Raw genomic sequence first — 17,140 nt, forward strand, 5'->3', positions numbered from 1 at the left:
GAAGACAGGTTCTGGGACTGCAGAGGGTGTGAGAAGCCCCCTTCCTGTCCCTTGATCCCTCTTATCCTTAGCTCTTTTCTGTCTTTTCACAATATTTTTCTTCTCTTCTACTTGCTCTCTCTCATGCGGGGAGTGTGCCACTTACCCTATCCCCCTGTCTCTTGTTCATTACTCATAGTTCCTGAAACAACTAGTTCCTGAAACAGTTTACTGAAACAAATCAGCCTCTGGATCAAGTCCAAGGCTTCCTCTGCTCCACTGGAGTCACATTATCTCGCTATTTCAGAATACTGAATGATGTGCACCACTTGTTTATTGTTTCCATGTGCTCTTTTATGGGATTCTGACCTCTTGGGTACCATATTTCTGTTTTCTTTGCCTCCCTTGTGTGGAATATTTTTCCTGATATGTTTTTGTCTTTGTTTTTGAATTGATTAAAAAATCTTATCTAATGTGGGGATATTTATAGGGTGATAAATATTAAAAATAATATTTTCATAAAAATTATCAAAATGTAATTTAATAATTTTTATTACATCAAAATTGATATCTTGAGAATTACCGACTATTTTAATTCTCTTAGATCCTAGAGAACGTCATCATTTTAGAGGATTTTTACTCCATACAATTAAATCACAATTTGATTATAAAAATATAATTTATTGTGACAATATAATAAAATAATAATAATATGTAACATGCGTGATAATAATCAGTGAATATTTAGTATAACATAGGTATACAATATAATGGCAATGGTTTTAAACAAATTCAATGCTACAGCACCAGCTGTCAAGATGTAACAATTTATGGTAGGTAAACAATCTCACAGACACAGAACACAGAAACTTCACAGGACATAGAATTCCTCACAGTGCACAGCGCAGCGAAAAGCCATAAAATCTTGGCTCACAGTTAGATCACTTGATTAACTCTTTCAACGCTGGCTAAATCCTCCTAGGCATATCCCATTCTATTGCTATTTTTAATTAAAATAACGTTCATATCATAAACCATTCCATGGAACCGTCCAATAAGAAACAATCTACCAGATTTTTTACAAAAGCCGAATTTAACTCTACATAAGATACACAATCTTATTTCAGAGCAAATCAATACATCTGGATAAAAACAGCGGTATGCTAACACGTGATAAATATATCATCCATATATATATATATATATATATATAATTATTTTGATTCCACCTGCAGAATGGAATGTTTATAACCATATATTCTTTAGTTAACTAAGATTTCTAAATATTGAATCTGACCGTGATTTATCCAGTCATATATCTTGCTATTAGTAAATATTTTAATTAATCTAGATTAATTAAATAAAACCAGCATAATTACCAGTTATGTAGATGCTCTTATCAGATGAGTAGGTAGTCCCAGGAATGAATGGAAGTGTGGTTAATGTTTGTAATGAGGTGTGCATGTGATAGAGAAAGAGATATTGATTAGAAAATAATAGTAAAATTCTAAGTGTCTAGGAAGTGTTTCTTGAGTTGTGTCCAAGAAAGTTTGAGAGTTGAGTGTTGGTCCCAGAGTGTCCTGAATCTCTCTCCTGGGTTTTTGTGAATGTCCGAATCTGAATCTGAATGTGAATCTGAATGTGAATGTGTATATATATATATGATGTAAATACTTGTGTGTATATATATATATATATGATGTATATACTTGTCTGGGTTGTATTCCTTGCTGTGTTTACAACGCATTCCTTAGCACAGGCTGATGGCTAGAGTTACTGAAAGCAAGAAGAAATGACGTGTCTTTGTTAGCCTGAAGATCCAAAATGGAGTCAGCTTGGTTTTAAGAGTGACTGGCAGTAGACACTTTTAATTTCTATCTTAGCACAAAATGTCTGCCGATATAAATATTCTGACACTAAGTATTGACAAAAAAACAAAACCATATAAAGGGTAATTAGCAATGTGTCTTTGGAGAAACATTGTCTATATTCCACAACTTTCTTTAATTTCTTTTGTACAACAAAACTTAACAGTTTAAAGCATAAAGGGACACTCAATGGCCCAAATTTAAAAGGGAAATCACTATTTAGTAGCTATACCCCAATGAAAACATGCACGCATTTTGTTATGCATTTTTTTTGGGGTATACCTAAAAACAGCATGTAAAAGCTGCTGAGCTCTTGTCTGCAGCCTTTGCAAGCCATCTTCTTCTTCCCAAGCTCAAACGTTCTGTAGCTGTCCAATCACAGGCTTCCCAATGCAGCTCAATGAGAAGTCTTTGCAAGGCAGGTGCTCTGAGCAATCGCCTGCCTCTTGAGTTAAGCTCCACTGAGCTAACCAAACCAGGAAGTAACAGGACTGATTGTCTCAATGCCAGCCAGTGGGGTGTAACAAGATAACTTTATAAAAGTGCTGATTTCATTTATTAAGTGAAAAGTGTACAGAAGGATCAGCGCTTAAAAACTTAAATAAAGGCAGCACACCTAAAGGATAGGGCTCCCTCACAGGCGATATAGGTATAAAGAAGTAGAAAAAGGTGGCGCCACAGAGATAATATGTACAATTAAATATAAGCAAGTAATAATATAGAAATAAATAATGATATGTAATAGAGAGAGAGAACCATAAAAAATAATAGGTATAAATATATATATATATATATATATATATATATTTATGTATATATATATATATAAAGAACAGTCCAAAAAGAGTCCAGTAAAACCTTGAGATAAGAGAACAATCACAGTTCTATCTGAGGTAGAGACGTCTATGGAGTAGTGGGATCAAGGGGTTTGTGGGATCCGTATGAAAGAGGCAAGAAAATCTAATAGTGCAATAAAACCCAAATAGGTAGCAGCCAATAAAAAAAGGTCTATATGGTCCTACTCACGTTTTTGAGAGCTAAAAACTAGCTCTACTATAAACAGCGTACGGTGGTATAATCCTCACTTATGGGATACGTGAGGGAGTGTTGTAAGTAGATACCTCGTCAGATGGGGACCATATGTAACATAAAAAACAATAATACTGCTCACTGTGATAAAACCAGGAGAGTGTATAAAAATACCAAATGGTTACTCACATTTGATTGGGCAGATGCACTGCTCAATGATAGGGCGTAAGTGGTATAATCCCCACCAAGGATGCTCTCGAGTAGTATCTCTCTGGAACAAGTAAAACTCAGATGCCAGGTAGTAAAATAATAAAAATGGTAAGAAAGATAAAATGGCTAACTCACAACAAAGAAAGTGGCCAAAATACCTTTCTTAAAATACAGTTAGTTAAAATTTCCACAACGCGTTTCTCCCCTTAGGGCTTTCTTAAGTGGATAAAAACCATGTACCTGACAACACTGGCTTTATATAGGCCTCAAATTACTTAATTTTGGCGCTATAATGACGTCATGGTCGCATTACCTTTTTTGTTGTTGTCATAACTTTATTGAAGAACATGTATCAGCCATGTTAGGGAGGGCAATAACATTTGTGTGAGCCATATTAGGGATGGCAATAAAAAAAATGGAACGAGGGGAGAAGCCATATTGGGAGGGTAAAGGGAGAAGGGGAAACTAGATACATCTAATATAAAAAGAGTGAATGATGGGGAGAGATCATCATTAACTCTTTTTCGATTAGATTTATCTAGTAAATGTAAATCAATCACTGAACCTCTAGGCATTTAATTGCTGCTTTTGGATAGTCGATTAACTTTCACTTCGTTTGCTCTCCAATATCTGCTAAATTTGTCATGAAGCCAACAGATCTGTGGACTTAGTGAATACCCAACAATGTCATTTTCAGCAAAGTGTCTAAGAAAATTATCTGTAGCATGTCAGATGTCAGTACAACCAAGCTCATAATTTTAAAGAATTAATCCCAGGGTTTTTCTTTATCAGCGTGTTAAAATAACCATATAAGCCTTAGTGAATTGTGTAACCGGAGAAAACTATATCTAACCAAACCCCTGGCAATGAAATTATTAATCACTGTAGAGAAGAGAGTAATCTTCTTAAACATGTTTAAAAAAATTTTAAAAGGTTTGTGTTGTATTATTAATGCATAAAGAGAACATATCTTGCATATTTCTTTATTAATTCTCTTAAAAAAACAGAAGTTGATTAATCAGTGACTAGTGCGGAATTTTTACTTCTGCCGAATAACCATCTACAATCACATCACAGCTCGTTTTGTGGTTACGTATGTCAGACTAATCTGACCCTCACCTGTCTGTCTGCTGGTATCTGGAGAGAAACTGTTTTTGGTGTCTGAGATGTCTTTGTGAGAAGCCAGGAAAAGAACTACTTCACCTTTCTCATTCTTTATTGGAACAATATCAAGAAGACACCAGAATGAACCACCTGAAAGGAACAAAAGCAGATGTCAATAATGTATCTTGATTTGGCTTAATCATACCTTCGATGTAGAGATAAGTGCATAGACCTTGCTGTCCTACTGCAAGCACATTTCTGTTCTTATATTTTTTAAATATTTTTTTTAAATGAATCTCCAGTGAGCCTACCAACTAGAACCTGGAAAGTTTACAACTTTGAAGGGTAATTACCTGGGGACCAAATAAATCATTTGTTGGAGAATAGTTCTAATGAGTTTGATTCTGCATACTCCTTTGTTGGTTTGATAGGTACGATACTGAGTCACTTAAAATCCGTAGACCATCAGGAGTAACACCTGTGGACATTGATGTCTTAAAACGACTCATTTAAACCTGAAGTCACACGTCTGCAATCTGGATACTTTTAAATGTAATTAAAAAATAGTTTGACTTTCCAACTCTATTTCTTCGAATTTCTCCCTGATATTGCAGCTATTTTATCAGGGTTTACTAAGTCAATTCTTGGTTTGGTGAAATGTTGTTGAAGAAACTATAAGGCATGTGAACTTACAGAAAATGCGGGAATGTCTAAGATGATTTTTTAAAACCTTTTTATTGTTTTTATTTATTTTTTTTAGAATATTTATCTAATACATTATCTATATTATGGTTTCAGAAAGAGGTGTCCCATTTATCAGGTAAGATCCAGCATCTGAGCCATAAAGCAATATGATAACCTTGTTTCATCCCTTTTATATAGAGAGAAAGAACAATTTTTCTCATTAAGAAAACAAACAAACAAAAAAAACCAACTTGCTTAATCCATAGGATCTTGATATACGGCTCAGGGACGCCAAGAATCTGAACAATATGCTTCATTTTAATGATGATTAATGCAAAGCTTTCCTATCTCGTTACAATTTAACAATATTAATGACATTTGTAAAGTGAACCAACCACATATATTTGAGTATTTTCTTCAGGACCCAGAAAGCTTTAGTCATAATTTACCCTACATTCTCATTAGACTGAATATTTTACTGGAGTAGCATGAGTGATAGGAGCTCCAGAAAGCATTCTGTCAATTTATGAATGAATAAAAATCTGTTTGACTTACACGACTGCCATCTAGTCGAAAACCCCAAGGTTGTTCTAAAGGCATCTGTCCTATCTCAATGACCCACACGATCTATTCTACATCCCAAACTCCTCTTTTGAATGATAAATAGCCAATCATATTACAGTGTAAGAACTTTTTAAAACGCAAACGTGAAGCTGAATAACATCAACAGAGAAGTAAAGCCAAAGCGATAAAGAACCGAAAAATGTGGAGTTGTAGAGAATAATCTAAGGCTCAGGTGCCCTGTCATCGCCGGGTATTTTATTTTCATTAACTTTCTACGCATTCTTTAAAGGCTGAGAAACAGCAGTTTGAAGCTCTAGCTATAGCTTAAAGATTTTCATTAAAATATCATCTTGGAAATACTGCTTGTCTTACAAATTAATAGATTTTATTTATGATTCACCCTCTTTCATGGCTGGGACTGCACCCTTTAACTCTGGCATAAGCTCTTTTATGTCTAGATAATGGTGGACCTCCTGTAGTTATCAGATATGGAAATAGATCATTAAATACGTTGCGGTAGAAAAGACGTAATTGAACTGTATTTTTGTTGATGTCACTTAAAACAGTCTTGCCCGTCTAACCGGCACTCGAATATTGGACAACAACAAAAATTACACCCATGAACGGAATAATAAAAACAAAAGTTTACAAATGATATAGACCATATAGTGTACCCTGAACACTGTGGCAGCTACCGCCCAATCTCATTTCTCAATGTGGGCGCTAAACTTTTCACGAAGGACTTGGCAACTAGATTGCAGTTGGTTTTGCCACATTTGATTCATGTAGACTAGACTGGTTTTATCCCTGGGCGTGAAGCACGGGATAGCACTTTGCGACTTTTTGCTATTCAACATCACGCGAGGAAGATGAAACAACGCATGCTCTTGTTGTCAACTGATGCCGAGAAGGCCTTTGACCACGTTAACTGGCCCCTTTATGATGGCCACATGGAAGTATATAGGATTGGGCACGAGATTGCTCAATTGGGTCGCTGCCCTATATAGCAAGCCCCGTGCTTCGGTGCCGGTGAATGGAGCTCTAACAGCTGAATTTAACGTTTGCAACGGGACGCGTCAGGGTTGCCCGCTCTCTCCGATGCTTTTTGCCATGTCTTTGGAACCCCTGCTTCAGGCGCTTCGCCAGATTCCGGATATTCGGGGTTATGCCTTGCAGGGGGTAGAACATAAGGTTGCTGCTTATGCAGATGACCTCCTCATTTTTGTGACTATCCCGAGGATCACGTTGCTGTGCCTCTTGTCAGAATTTGAGGGATTTGGCATGATATCGGGATTGAAACTCAATTTGTCAAAATGCGAAGAACGTCTCGTTTCCTGCTAACGACTATGTGGCCCTAGATCCGTTATTTCTGTTCCACTTATGCTATGGTAAAATGATATATCTATGAATCTGGGTAACCACGGACCCGCGAGATTTATATCAATGTAATTTTCTCCCCTATGGAAGACAATCCTGGCAGATATGTGAAAATGGTCGTACTCCCATGTGTCCTGGCATGGTAGGGTGGCTGTAATTAAAATGAACGTGCTCCTGCGGGTGTTATACCTCTTCCAGACAGTCCCTCTCGTCCCACCAGCTAAATTTTCTCCTCTTTGAAGTCTGCAGTGATTGAATATGTTTGGCGGGGGGAGGGGAACCGTCCTGCCTGCGCCATGATTTGCTTTGTCTGCCCAGACATAGGGGGAGCCTGGCTTTACCTGACTTTAAAAAATATTATCAGGCCACTGAATATCCAACGGATATTGGATTGGCATTTGCTGTCCCTATAAAAACAATGGGTAACATTGAACAGGAGCAGTATGGGAGTTCCCTTGTCCTCAGCTGTGTGGCTTGGGCCGATCGTAGGTTATGGAGCACAGAGATAAGATGCCGCCAGTCGCGCAAATGCTCCGCACGTGGCGGGCTGTACGCGAACTACCTCAGGTTTCACCTACACCTAACCCTCTCTTGCCAGTGTCTAATAATATCAAACTTGGTGGTGGATTACCACCATCGGCCTAGTCGTTTCTAGGGGAAGGAGAATATATCCCTATACATAGAGTATAACAGGACGGACAGTCCTTGCACTGGATGTGTTACTGGAGGGTGGACCGCAAACTTCCTTGATCACTCTCTGGTATATTCACCTACAGAACTATGTTGGTACGTTACCGCAGAGAGATAAGCTGCATCGGAACCTAACGGGGTTTGAGGAGCTTTGATCACGGGGCTCGGTGATTGAGAAGGCAGTATCGATGCTTTATCAACACCTCCTGGTTGAGAATAGCCCCATGAACAATACGTTCCAAAGACAGTTGGAAGAACTAATAGGTAAATCCTTTTCGGCTACACAATGGGACAAGGTGCTAGTGTGGCAACACAAGAGCTCTATCAACTCACAGTACTAGGAAACTAACTACAAATTAATATCATTCTGGTACAGGACGCCAACCGTTCTCCACAGGAAATGTCCTTGGGTGCCACCCACTTGCTGGAGATGCCAGGCTGATAGAGGCACAATGTGGCATATATGGTGGGAATGTCCAGAAATTGCCCCCTTTTGGGACTGATATTCTCAGGGATTCGGTTGAGTGATCGGGGGAGCTCGCTCTGCTACACGTCTTAAAAACCTATTTCGGTCTATAAGAAATCCATCCTACGCCACTTGCTTAATGCGGCTAAAGCCCTGATTCCTGTTTTTTGGAAAAATACAGAGATTCCTACTAAGGAGGCTTGGTTATGCAAGGTTGAGGATATACAGGCAGCTGAGGCGCTACATTCTTTTCTGCTCGGGGCGAGTTCCAGACATGTGGAGGCCTGGCAACCATGGTTTGTTTATATGGCGCGTGATGTGATGCTTGAACAGACAGGAATCGCGGGGGGCTTAGCGGGTGCTTAATCACCCGGATACAGGATCCCTTCTTGTTTCTTTTCTCTTTATCTACTTACACACTCTCTTTACGCTGTCCTTTCTAGCAGGCCTTATTTTTATAATAAGTGGAGGGAAGTGTTGAACTCCCCACATAGCACTGACTCACTTACTGTACTAAGAGAAAACTCAAGTGGCAGCTAATGCTGGGGATCGCTCTGCATATCATGATACTATACTATTTTCCACTATCTGGCAGTTCTGGATTGTATGTTCGCGACTATCAGAGAGTTAACACAGTGGTTGAACTCCTGTAAAATGTATACACTTGTATTTTTCATATGCTTGCATATATAGTGGCCTGCGTGCCTATAATTCCTTGTCTTTGTAAATCTTAATAAAAAATAGATTTAAAAAAAAAAAGACCATATTGTGTAAATGGAAAACATTTACTTTCCAAAAATACACATGATAACTAAGTATGCACCTTTCCTTTTTACCCCTTCAAAAATGGGTACTGAGGCCTGGTCTTTGTGGGACACTTGGAGATTGGGGGCTATTTAGCCAACTTGCTAATGTATATGTTTCAGATCTTTAACACTAGTAGCATGAGTATGCGTTAGGATATAACAGAAACCATATGAAACAGTTGTCTGAGGACCTGCTCACTTAGCTGGAGCCACGAGAGACCTGATAGTCAGAAGGAGACATTTATGATACTCTCACAGCAGTCAGCTATGGGATCTGTCTTCTCTTCTGTACCCCTCCCCCCTTATGTTTTATTCATGTAAAGGAAATAAAAAATCCAAATGGAAAAAAACTGCAGTACAAGCACTTTTGACAAATATTTTTCAGTGCCATCTTACCCATTTTGCATGGACAGAATGTATTGTGTATTCATGATTGGATGGATGGATGGAAGCCATGAGCCCTATGCATTTTCCTGAAATCAGATAACCTCCTAAGGCACGTGCCTAAAATTCACATACAGTATGAATTAAAAGTGATTATTGATATAATGGAGTATATCACAGGTACTAATATATCACCAAATGTATTCCTCTTTTCAGTGACAAATGATTATGGGTAAAATCTGTAATGAGTGTGAGGTGTATCATTGAACTTTATAAGTAGTAAATACGATGAAAAAGAAGCATTTAGTGCAATACTAGATCTGGCATAATGGATTGATTACCCCTTTACTGTGGAAAGAAATTTAACTTAATGTTTGATTACCCACAATGCTGTGAAATGCGTAACGCAAATTCTAACTTAAACACAAAACTATACATGTGAAAGAACTCTGCAAGAAGATATGACCATCTCAAATCATCTATGACTGTTTTAGTGTTAATTCTGCTTCAAGAAAAACATGTTCATTATTTTACATTCCTATCTTTAATTAAAAAACGGTCCCACTTCAATCAGCGCCAGGGGATGGATTATCGTTTGCAATTCTGCATGTTACTACAAATGTTAAGCAAATGGAATGCTAATTTAGTTCTTTGGAGAATAAGCTTCATGTAAATGTAGATTTTGGATCTCCTGGGTAACAGAATTGCAAATTTAGCAGACTCTTCATATTTCTGCTTGTCAATTTTATTAAGTATATGCATTATCAAGGTTTATTTTTTTTAAGACATTTAAGACAGTAAATGAAATACAAAGTATCACATTACTCAGTATATGAACTTGTGTTATTTATTACCAGAGCTTCGGGTTCATATGATGCTCTATATATACATAAAATAGTAACTTTTTACATTTATATCTGCTTCTGTTCGAGATTTAAATCCAATAAAGCGGTTTATATGTTCTATTCTAAAAAAATCCACTACGTATACCAGCTTAGACATTTGTTTCCTGTTTTTTTTTTGTTTCTTTTATGTATCTGATATATTTCAAATTTATTAGTAGGAATTTAACATTTTAACCCAAATAGGTGTTTGCTCGTTTGCCATTTTTCTCCCAGTTCCACCTATTCCATCTCTAATATTAATTTTTTCATCACGATTCCCCACTCCCCTCGAACCACCACTGTTTCCCATTCTACCCCTCTACTTTTTTCTTCTTTCATTTTGGTTCTCCGTCTGAGTGGATTCTCCTTCCCACAACATCATTGAGGAGGCAGGGCCTCCTCTGGCAATGGACTAATCCAGTGCTCCTCAAAGAAGAGCATTCGGACATGATGTGGATGTATCCTAGTTTACCCATGGATGCTTATTCAATGCTTTGCTATGAGCTGTTACGTCATGTGACTACATTTTACTCTGCCTTTACTCAGCAGTGTAGCGGAAGTACCTCTAGTGGTTTTCAGTATAGCAGCCACTAGAGGCGTGTTTAACCCTTCAAAGTAAACATCTCTGCAAAATGGCCCTGTTTTTTACCTTGACTGTTATACATATGGGACAACTGCACCTAGACTACTTAATTGAAAAGAAGTGATCTCAGTGACTTTAGTTGTCCCCATCTTTTAGATACCCTTTCGATCTTTGCTGCATTCATCCCTGTAAACTCAAACTAATAGAGGAGAAGGGGATAACCCTTTAGTAGAATAGAGAAAAGAATGGGTAGTATACCGTTATGGGGGTATTGGAAACATATAGGAGGTATTGTGAATATTAATACCAATGGAGGCTAGAGATACCAATCAGAAATAATGATTGAAAAATAAAAAAAGAATTTATTGAAAAAATATAAATATGTTGGGGTAATGTGACAGCCTTTCTTGCTCTGCGGTTTACAATAATCCATTACTAGTCTATATAGTTAATGAACGGACTGCATAATTGGCAATACGTATTGGTGTACTGTCTCTGCGTACATTTCACTTCATTGGGAATTGCGATATCCTCATAGTACTTGGTGTTTTTACTAAGATTTTGCTGCCAGTCTACACATACAGCGAACATACAGTGCTAAATATTGGCAACATTTACTGATGAATTGTTACATCCTTAACACATATGCCAACTTATTTAGCCTGTTGTTTGCAAACTCTGTATCAAGGCTCTTTGTCTACTGAGGCAATTTCCCTAATTGTATATACACAGGTTCTGCAAATCTTCCACACTTTTTTAAGTACTTCACGTTTATCATTTTTTTCTGTAGCACAGACGTGTGCTTCACAGACACAAATTGGAGTGCAACTTTAGAATCTTCAGTTATCAAGCCCTTTTCTTTTAATTTATTCCACTTACGGTAATTTATTTTAGGTTTTTTCACTATATTTAGCTAGTGTGTGTCACTCTGGGTGATTGCCAAGTTGTGTGGCAATTTTTAACATATTTATATTTTTTCAATAAATTATTTTTTTATTTTTCAATCATTATTTCTGATTGGTATCTCTAGCCTCCATTGGTATTAATATTCACAATACCTCCTATATGTTTCCAATACCCCCATAACGGTATACTACCCATTCTTTTCTTTTCTCTATCCCTGTAAACTCCTCACAATTTCTTTCTTCTCGTCTTTTCATATCAGTCCTCCATGCTCCATCATAAGGGAGCAATTTTGATAATCACATAAATCATAAACATTTGTTTAAATGCCTATAAGCTTCATTCAACAGGATATACAACCGGTAAACATAGCAATGGATCTCTATGTTGCACAAGAGATCACTATTGTATGTGGTGCTGCTTTTATAAAAAGACAAGAGTCCGTAGTTTTAACAATGGCAGGGGAATCTGTCTCAGATGGGTAGACGTCCTTGCTAGCCCTTGGCTGCACAACCTATATTAGTTTTTTTTTTTTTACAAGTGGACTAAACCCCCATTTAAACCCATTATGCTAATGTAATCTTCACCTCTTCAAATGCATGATAATTTGACCAGGTGTAGAGAACACTGGACCAGATTATCACTGAAACAATTTGCAAGGTGGGCTAAATAGTGACTAGCTCCACAAATGGGTGTGGGTGATACATCAGCAGTTACAGTACTAATTAAATGATAGATTACATTGGTAGCTAGGAGGCGCATTATGCATTAGTGATTTAAACAGCAATGCTTTCTGAACCACTGATATATTATGTATGCATTCTGTCCATCTAAACATGATGTGAAGAAAAAAGGCAGGTGTAGGCACTCGCTATAATGTGAACAGGCAGCACTAAATCTGCAAGGATTCCCAAACCTTGTGTGAGATACAGAAATGTGACAAAATTGTCTCAGATTAGGAAAAATCTATTCTGAGATCCTGTCCTATGTGTACTATTATTCAAGTATATGTGCCAGTATCCCCAGGTGAGAAGCCCTGCATTTCATCATAGCTATTTCAATAAATTGAGGGAATTAATTTTGCACGACGCATGCTAACCTTGACCTTTAATAATAGAGACATTCAGAGGAATACTCTAAGAGCACTAACATTTAATAATAAATAATTGCTTATCTCTGCCATCATGGGCAGATTGTAAACATATTTGAAAAAAAATGTTTCAAAGGATGCTTTGACTATTTTCAAACTCTTCATTACAGATATACTTCTCTATAAAAACATCCTCACTGGGGCCAGCTTTACTGAGCCTTTTATCCTGCTCCGTGATGTTGCAGTTAAGAAGAGCTTTACTACTTTTGATCTCTGACAAGTTTCTATCTGCTAATGCAAAACTGCAGATAATCCCCACAATGAGCATACAATTGGCAAAGCAAAGAGTAAGACCCAACATTATTTTTTCTAAAAAAAAAAAAATGTATTCCATTTATAAACCAACTTATTAATCATAGCCATTGGTAAGGGCAGTACCTTACCTTTTCTACTCACAGGTTTTATCTTTTTAGTGACTTGAAACCCATTTCTATAATCCTTTCAGAAAACAACCGGACACTTTGGAGGAAAAAAGTGTCTGTTTTATTCATGTGGCTATTACATTTGCACAGAAGTGATGTTTAGTTAATAAGGGTTACAGATCATATGTCCCAGTTACCACTAGCACCTGAAAAACAGACCGTATGACTATCACGGTGATGGAGAAAATCTGTTTGTTCCAGCTGGTGTATGCAGATCCTTAAAATTCATGACTCACTTATAACACCAGTCTTAGCAGTAGCAATGATTGATGTGCTCAACAAAGTCTCCCCCCCACTCCCAATTTTTTTTTTTAATCAAAGACAGCACCTTGAAACGAATAGAACTTTAAGAACTTCAAGCAATACTTCAGTAGGTGACAACAGAGACATCTTACAACAATCTTAACAAGGCAAATTACAAAGACGTTGCTTAATAACAATTGTGTTATACAATCTCGATTGATTTTTTTTTTTCTTATCAGTTGTAATGTGAAATTTCAATTAACTGCCTGGGTTGATTTATCTGATGGTGATTTTGTTCATTACACACCGACTGACACAATATGCTCTTTGTTCGGATGAAAGAGTTTTATAGAGAAGGGTTTTCGTTCTTGCTGAGTGGATGATATCTATCATCGCTTTGTCAATACAGACAGGAAACGAGCGATGGGAAGGAGAGATTGAATAAGTACGTAATTGTTTTACATACATATTCTGAGTTAGGACAATGCAGAAAAAGAAATGACGCGGTCCTCTTTTAGTACATTCTGTTCTGGCCTTTACAGTAATCACCATGTACTCTAGCTGACGTTCACAATTTTCACAATTCTCTGGTCCCAACATCTCACACATTTAAGGTTTGCCTAAATCTTTTTCTCTGTGTCTAATAAGTAGTCCTGGCCTCTCATCCCAATGTAATGTCAGGAATATATATGTATTATATAATGTGATTTTATTTTTAGCAGGTAGTGAGGTAGTTAAAGAGTCTCTCCATTCTATAACCTTTCACACTTTTATCTGGTCCCCACATGTCACAATTAAATGTTTGCCTAAATCTTTTCCTCTGTGTCCAATAAGTAGTCCTGACCTCTCATGCCAATGTAATGTGAGGAAGGAAGGAAGAAAGAAAGAAGGAAAGAAGGAAAGAAAGACAGACAAATATATAATGCGATTTTATTTTTAGCAGGTAGTGAGGTAGTTAAAGAGTCTCTCCATTCTATTACCTTTGTTTCATACCTGTTAAAGCCACTTGGTATTTTCCATTTTGTGAACATCTCAAAACACTACCCTTCAATTTTCTTTAAAGAGAAGTTCAGAGTTCATCCATATAAGTGAGTAAGTATCTCTAGCTAGCTAACAATAGCCATACTACACTAAAGAAAGGGAACTCCGCAAAAACTGTGCAAAGGGCACCTGAGTAACTGCTAGGTTAATATGGGTCATTTGTGCATTCATCCAAGATTCCTGTATCAATTTCAGAGTGTGCCACTTCCAATTTACAATCTGTTCCAGTTCCAGGGGCCAACGCTACACAAACCCACATACAATTCGGCATTATTTGTCAGTTGACCCTGTTGCATTCTGTCTCATTGTTTTCTATTTCCTTTTTCAAGTGTCCTTATATTTCCTAGTGTGGAACCCTGGGCCTAGATAATATGTGTCCTTTTTATGTTTTATACTACGTATTACGGATTTACAGGCTGCATATTTGTAGCACGTGCTAGTGAGAACAAACCTTTTTCTGTTGAAAGAAAAAAATATTGATATTAGTTTTATGTCCTCAGCACGTGTTCAATATTATGTTCAATTGAGAGTAATTATTTAGATCACGATTCGCCAACTCTCTAAGCAAAGTCTGTGACCTGCTATAGATTTCTCTAAGTAATAGATAATCAATTAAATGTGCTCTTTACAACACTTGGCCACTTAACGTTCATTCTCAGTATTCTGCTTTTCCAGAAACAATTTGTAGTAGCTTTTAAAAAGCTGTAGAATATTATAATAGAATAATATTTACACTATTTAGCTTGCAATTCCATTTTAGCAGATTTTTTCCACAATTAATTGTTCATAGATTTTGTTACTTGAAGGCCCAACAGGCTTGTCCACTAAAGTAAGTATGGTCTGGAATTTAAATTTAATTTCAAATTTTACACCGACATCAATAAACAAAATACAATGGTTGACTAGGAGATTTATTTCAATAAGGCTATTTTGACCTTAAATGTTAAAATTCCCTTTGAATTCCTGACACTTCTCACTTTAGCAAATAACCCTGTTAGTTACTGTAATAAATAAAGCCTCAAACTGTTTTTAATCAAATGTATTAAGATATGTTTGGTAGTTGCTGTAGTTTTATTTAGCAATAGAATTAATGCACAGTTTCAGAAAAAAAGCTGAAGAATGATTAAATATCTGGTATACATCAAAAGTATTTTTAAAAAGGGATACTATAGGAACCAAAAGATCTTTAGCTTAATTGGGTGGTTTTGGTGTATAGGACATGCTCTTACAGTCTCACTCAACTTTCTGCCATTTATGAGTTAAATCACTTTGTTTATACAGCCCTCGTCACACCTCCCTTCATGTGACTTGCACAGCCTTCTTAAACACTTCCTTTAAAGAAGGATCTAATGTTTAAACATCCTTTATTAAATATTCTCTCTGATTTAGATTTTGTTATTTCCACAGCCAGGGGAGGTGTGGCTAGGGCTGAATGGACAGAAACAAAAGTGAATTAACTCCTAAATGAGAGTTTAGCAGTGAGACTGCAGGGGTATGATCTACACACCAAAAACTGCTTCTTTAAGCTACAGTTGTTTTGATGCCTGTAGTATTCCTTTAAACTGAATATTTCACAAATATGTGCTTATTTAAAGCGGTTCTGTCACCTCCATGTCAAAAATGTTTATATCATAGAGATAAAATCCTTATGAAATACTAACATTGACTGTGTTGGAATTTCACAAATAGTCAAAATATATACTGAGAAAAAGTAGGGGCTACTTTGTCTCAGTATTTTTTCCTTTGATTGACAAAGTTTGAAAAATGGCAGAGCTACCTTTTATCAAGTTTGCAATTTTCCACAGCTGTCACCAGTGATGGCTCTAGTAAAAAAACGCTCATCCTAAGGAGGATCCTGCCAAAGGACCCCGACTGGCAATGTCACCAATGCAAATTATACAAAGAACCCAGATACACTTTAAAAATTAACTGAAATGTTACTACAAACAGTCAATCATCATTACACAAGGTTGGATTTCCTACAAGTCCACTGAGACCATGGCCTTGTGGCGGCAGGCAGGAGAGAGGTGGCCAGCCCATTTTCTTACTGTGTAACTGGTGCTGAATGGCCCATTATCCCACAATAATTACTATCCACTCCACAATAGTCCCTAACTTCACACTGTAGTCCCTGTTGCACCACTATTGCACCACTATTGCACCTATACTCCCACCTTAGTCCCTGCCCCCCTAATATGGCCAATGTCACCACATTATATCCCATGTCACCCAACTATACCCCCTGTCCACCCCACAATAATCCTTATCATTCCACTACAGCCACTTTTATGACACCCACCCAACTAGAGCCCTGGCATTTCACTATAGCCTGTGTCACCCACTATCCACTATCCACCCAGCAATAGTCCCTATCCTACCATTACAGCCCCACTCTCTCCACTACAGCCACTATCTCCCCTTAGCCCCTATCCCCCACAGCTCCTATCCCTCACAGCTCCTATCCCCCACAGCTCCTATCCTTCAGCTACATATTCTATACCCCACTACAGCCCCTATCCCCCCAAACCCCTATCCCCATAGCCCCTATCCCCCACAGCTTCTATCCCCCACAGCCCCTATCCCCCATAGCCCTATCCCCCACAGCTCCTATGCCTCCACAGCTCCTATGCCTCCACAGCTCCTATCCCCCACAGCTCCTATCCTTCAGCTACATTCTATTCTATACCCCCACTGCAGCCACTATGCACACACTAAAGCCCCACCTCCCCCACTATAGCCCCAAATGCAACACA

The 17,140-nt window shown here is 37.6% G+C and overlaps 1 protein-coding gene across 1 annotated transcript in view; it reads right to left on the reverse strand.

Annotated features, from left to right (window-relative positions):
* LOC134571554 (potassium voltage-gated channel subfamily H member 8-like) overlaps positions 1–17,140 on the reverse strand; it is a 428,010-nt gene that overhangs the window by 169,148 nt on the left and 241,722 nt on the right. Inside the window, exon 3 of the mRNA XM_063429898.1 lies at positions 4,206–4,340. Coding sequence (XP_063285968.1) covers positions 4,206–4,340 — 135 coding nt within the window. The remainder of the gene's footprint in view (positions 1–4,205; positions 4,341–17,140) is intronic.

This window comes from Pelobates fuscus, chromosome 8 (assembly GCF_036172605.1).
Source record: "Pelobates fuscus isolate aPelFus1 chromosome 8, aPelFus1.pri, whole genome shotgun sequence".
In the NCBI taxonomy this organism is placed as follows: Eukaryota; Metazoa; Chordata; class Amphibia; order Anura; family Pelobatidae; genus Pelobates; species Pelobates fuscus.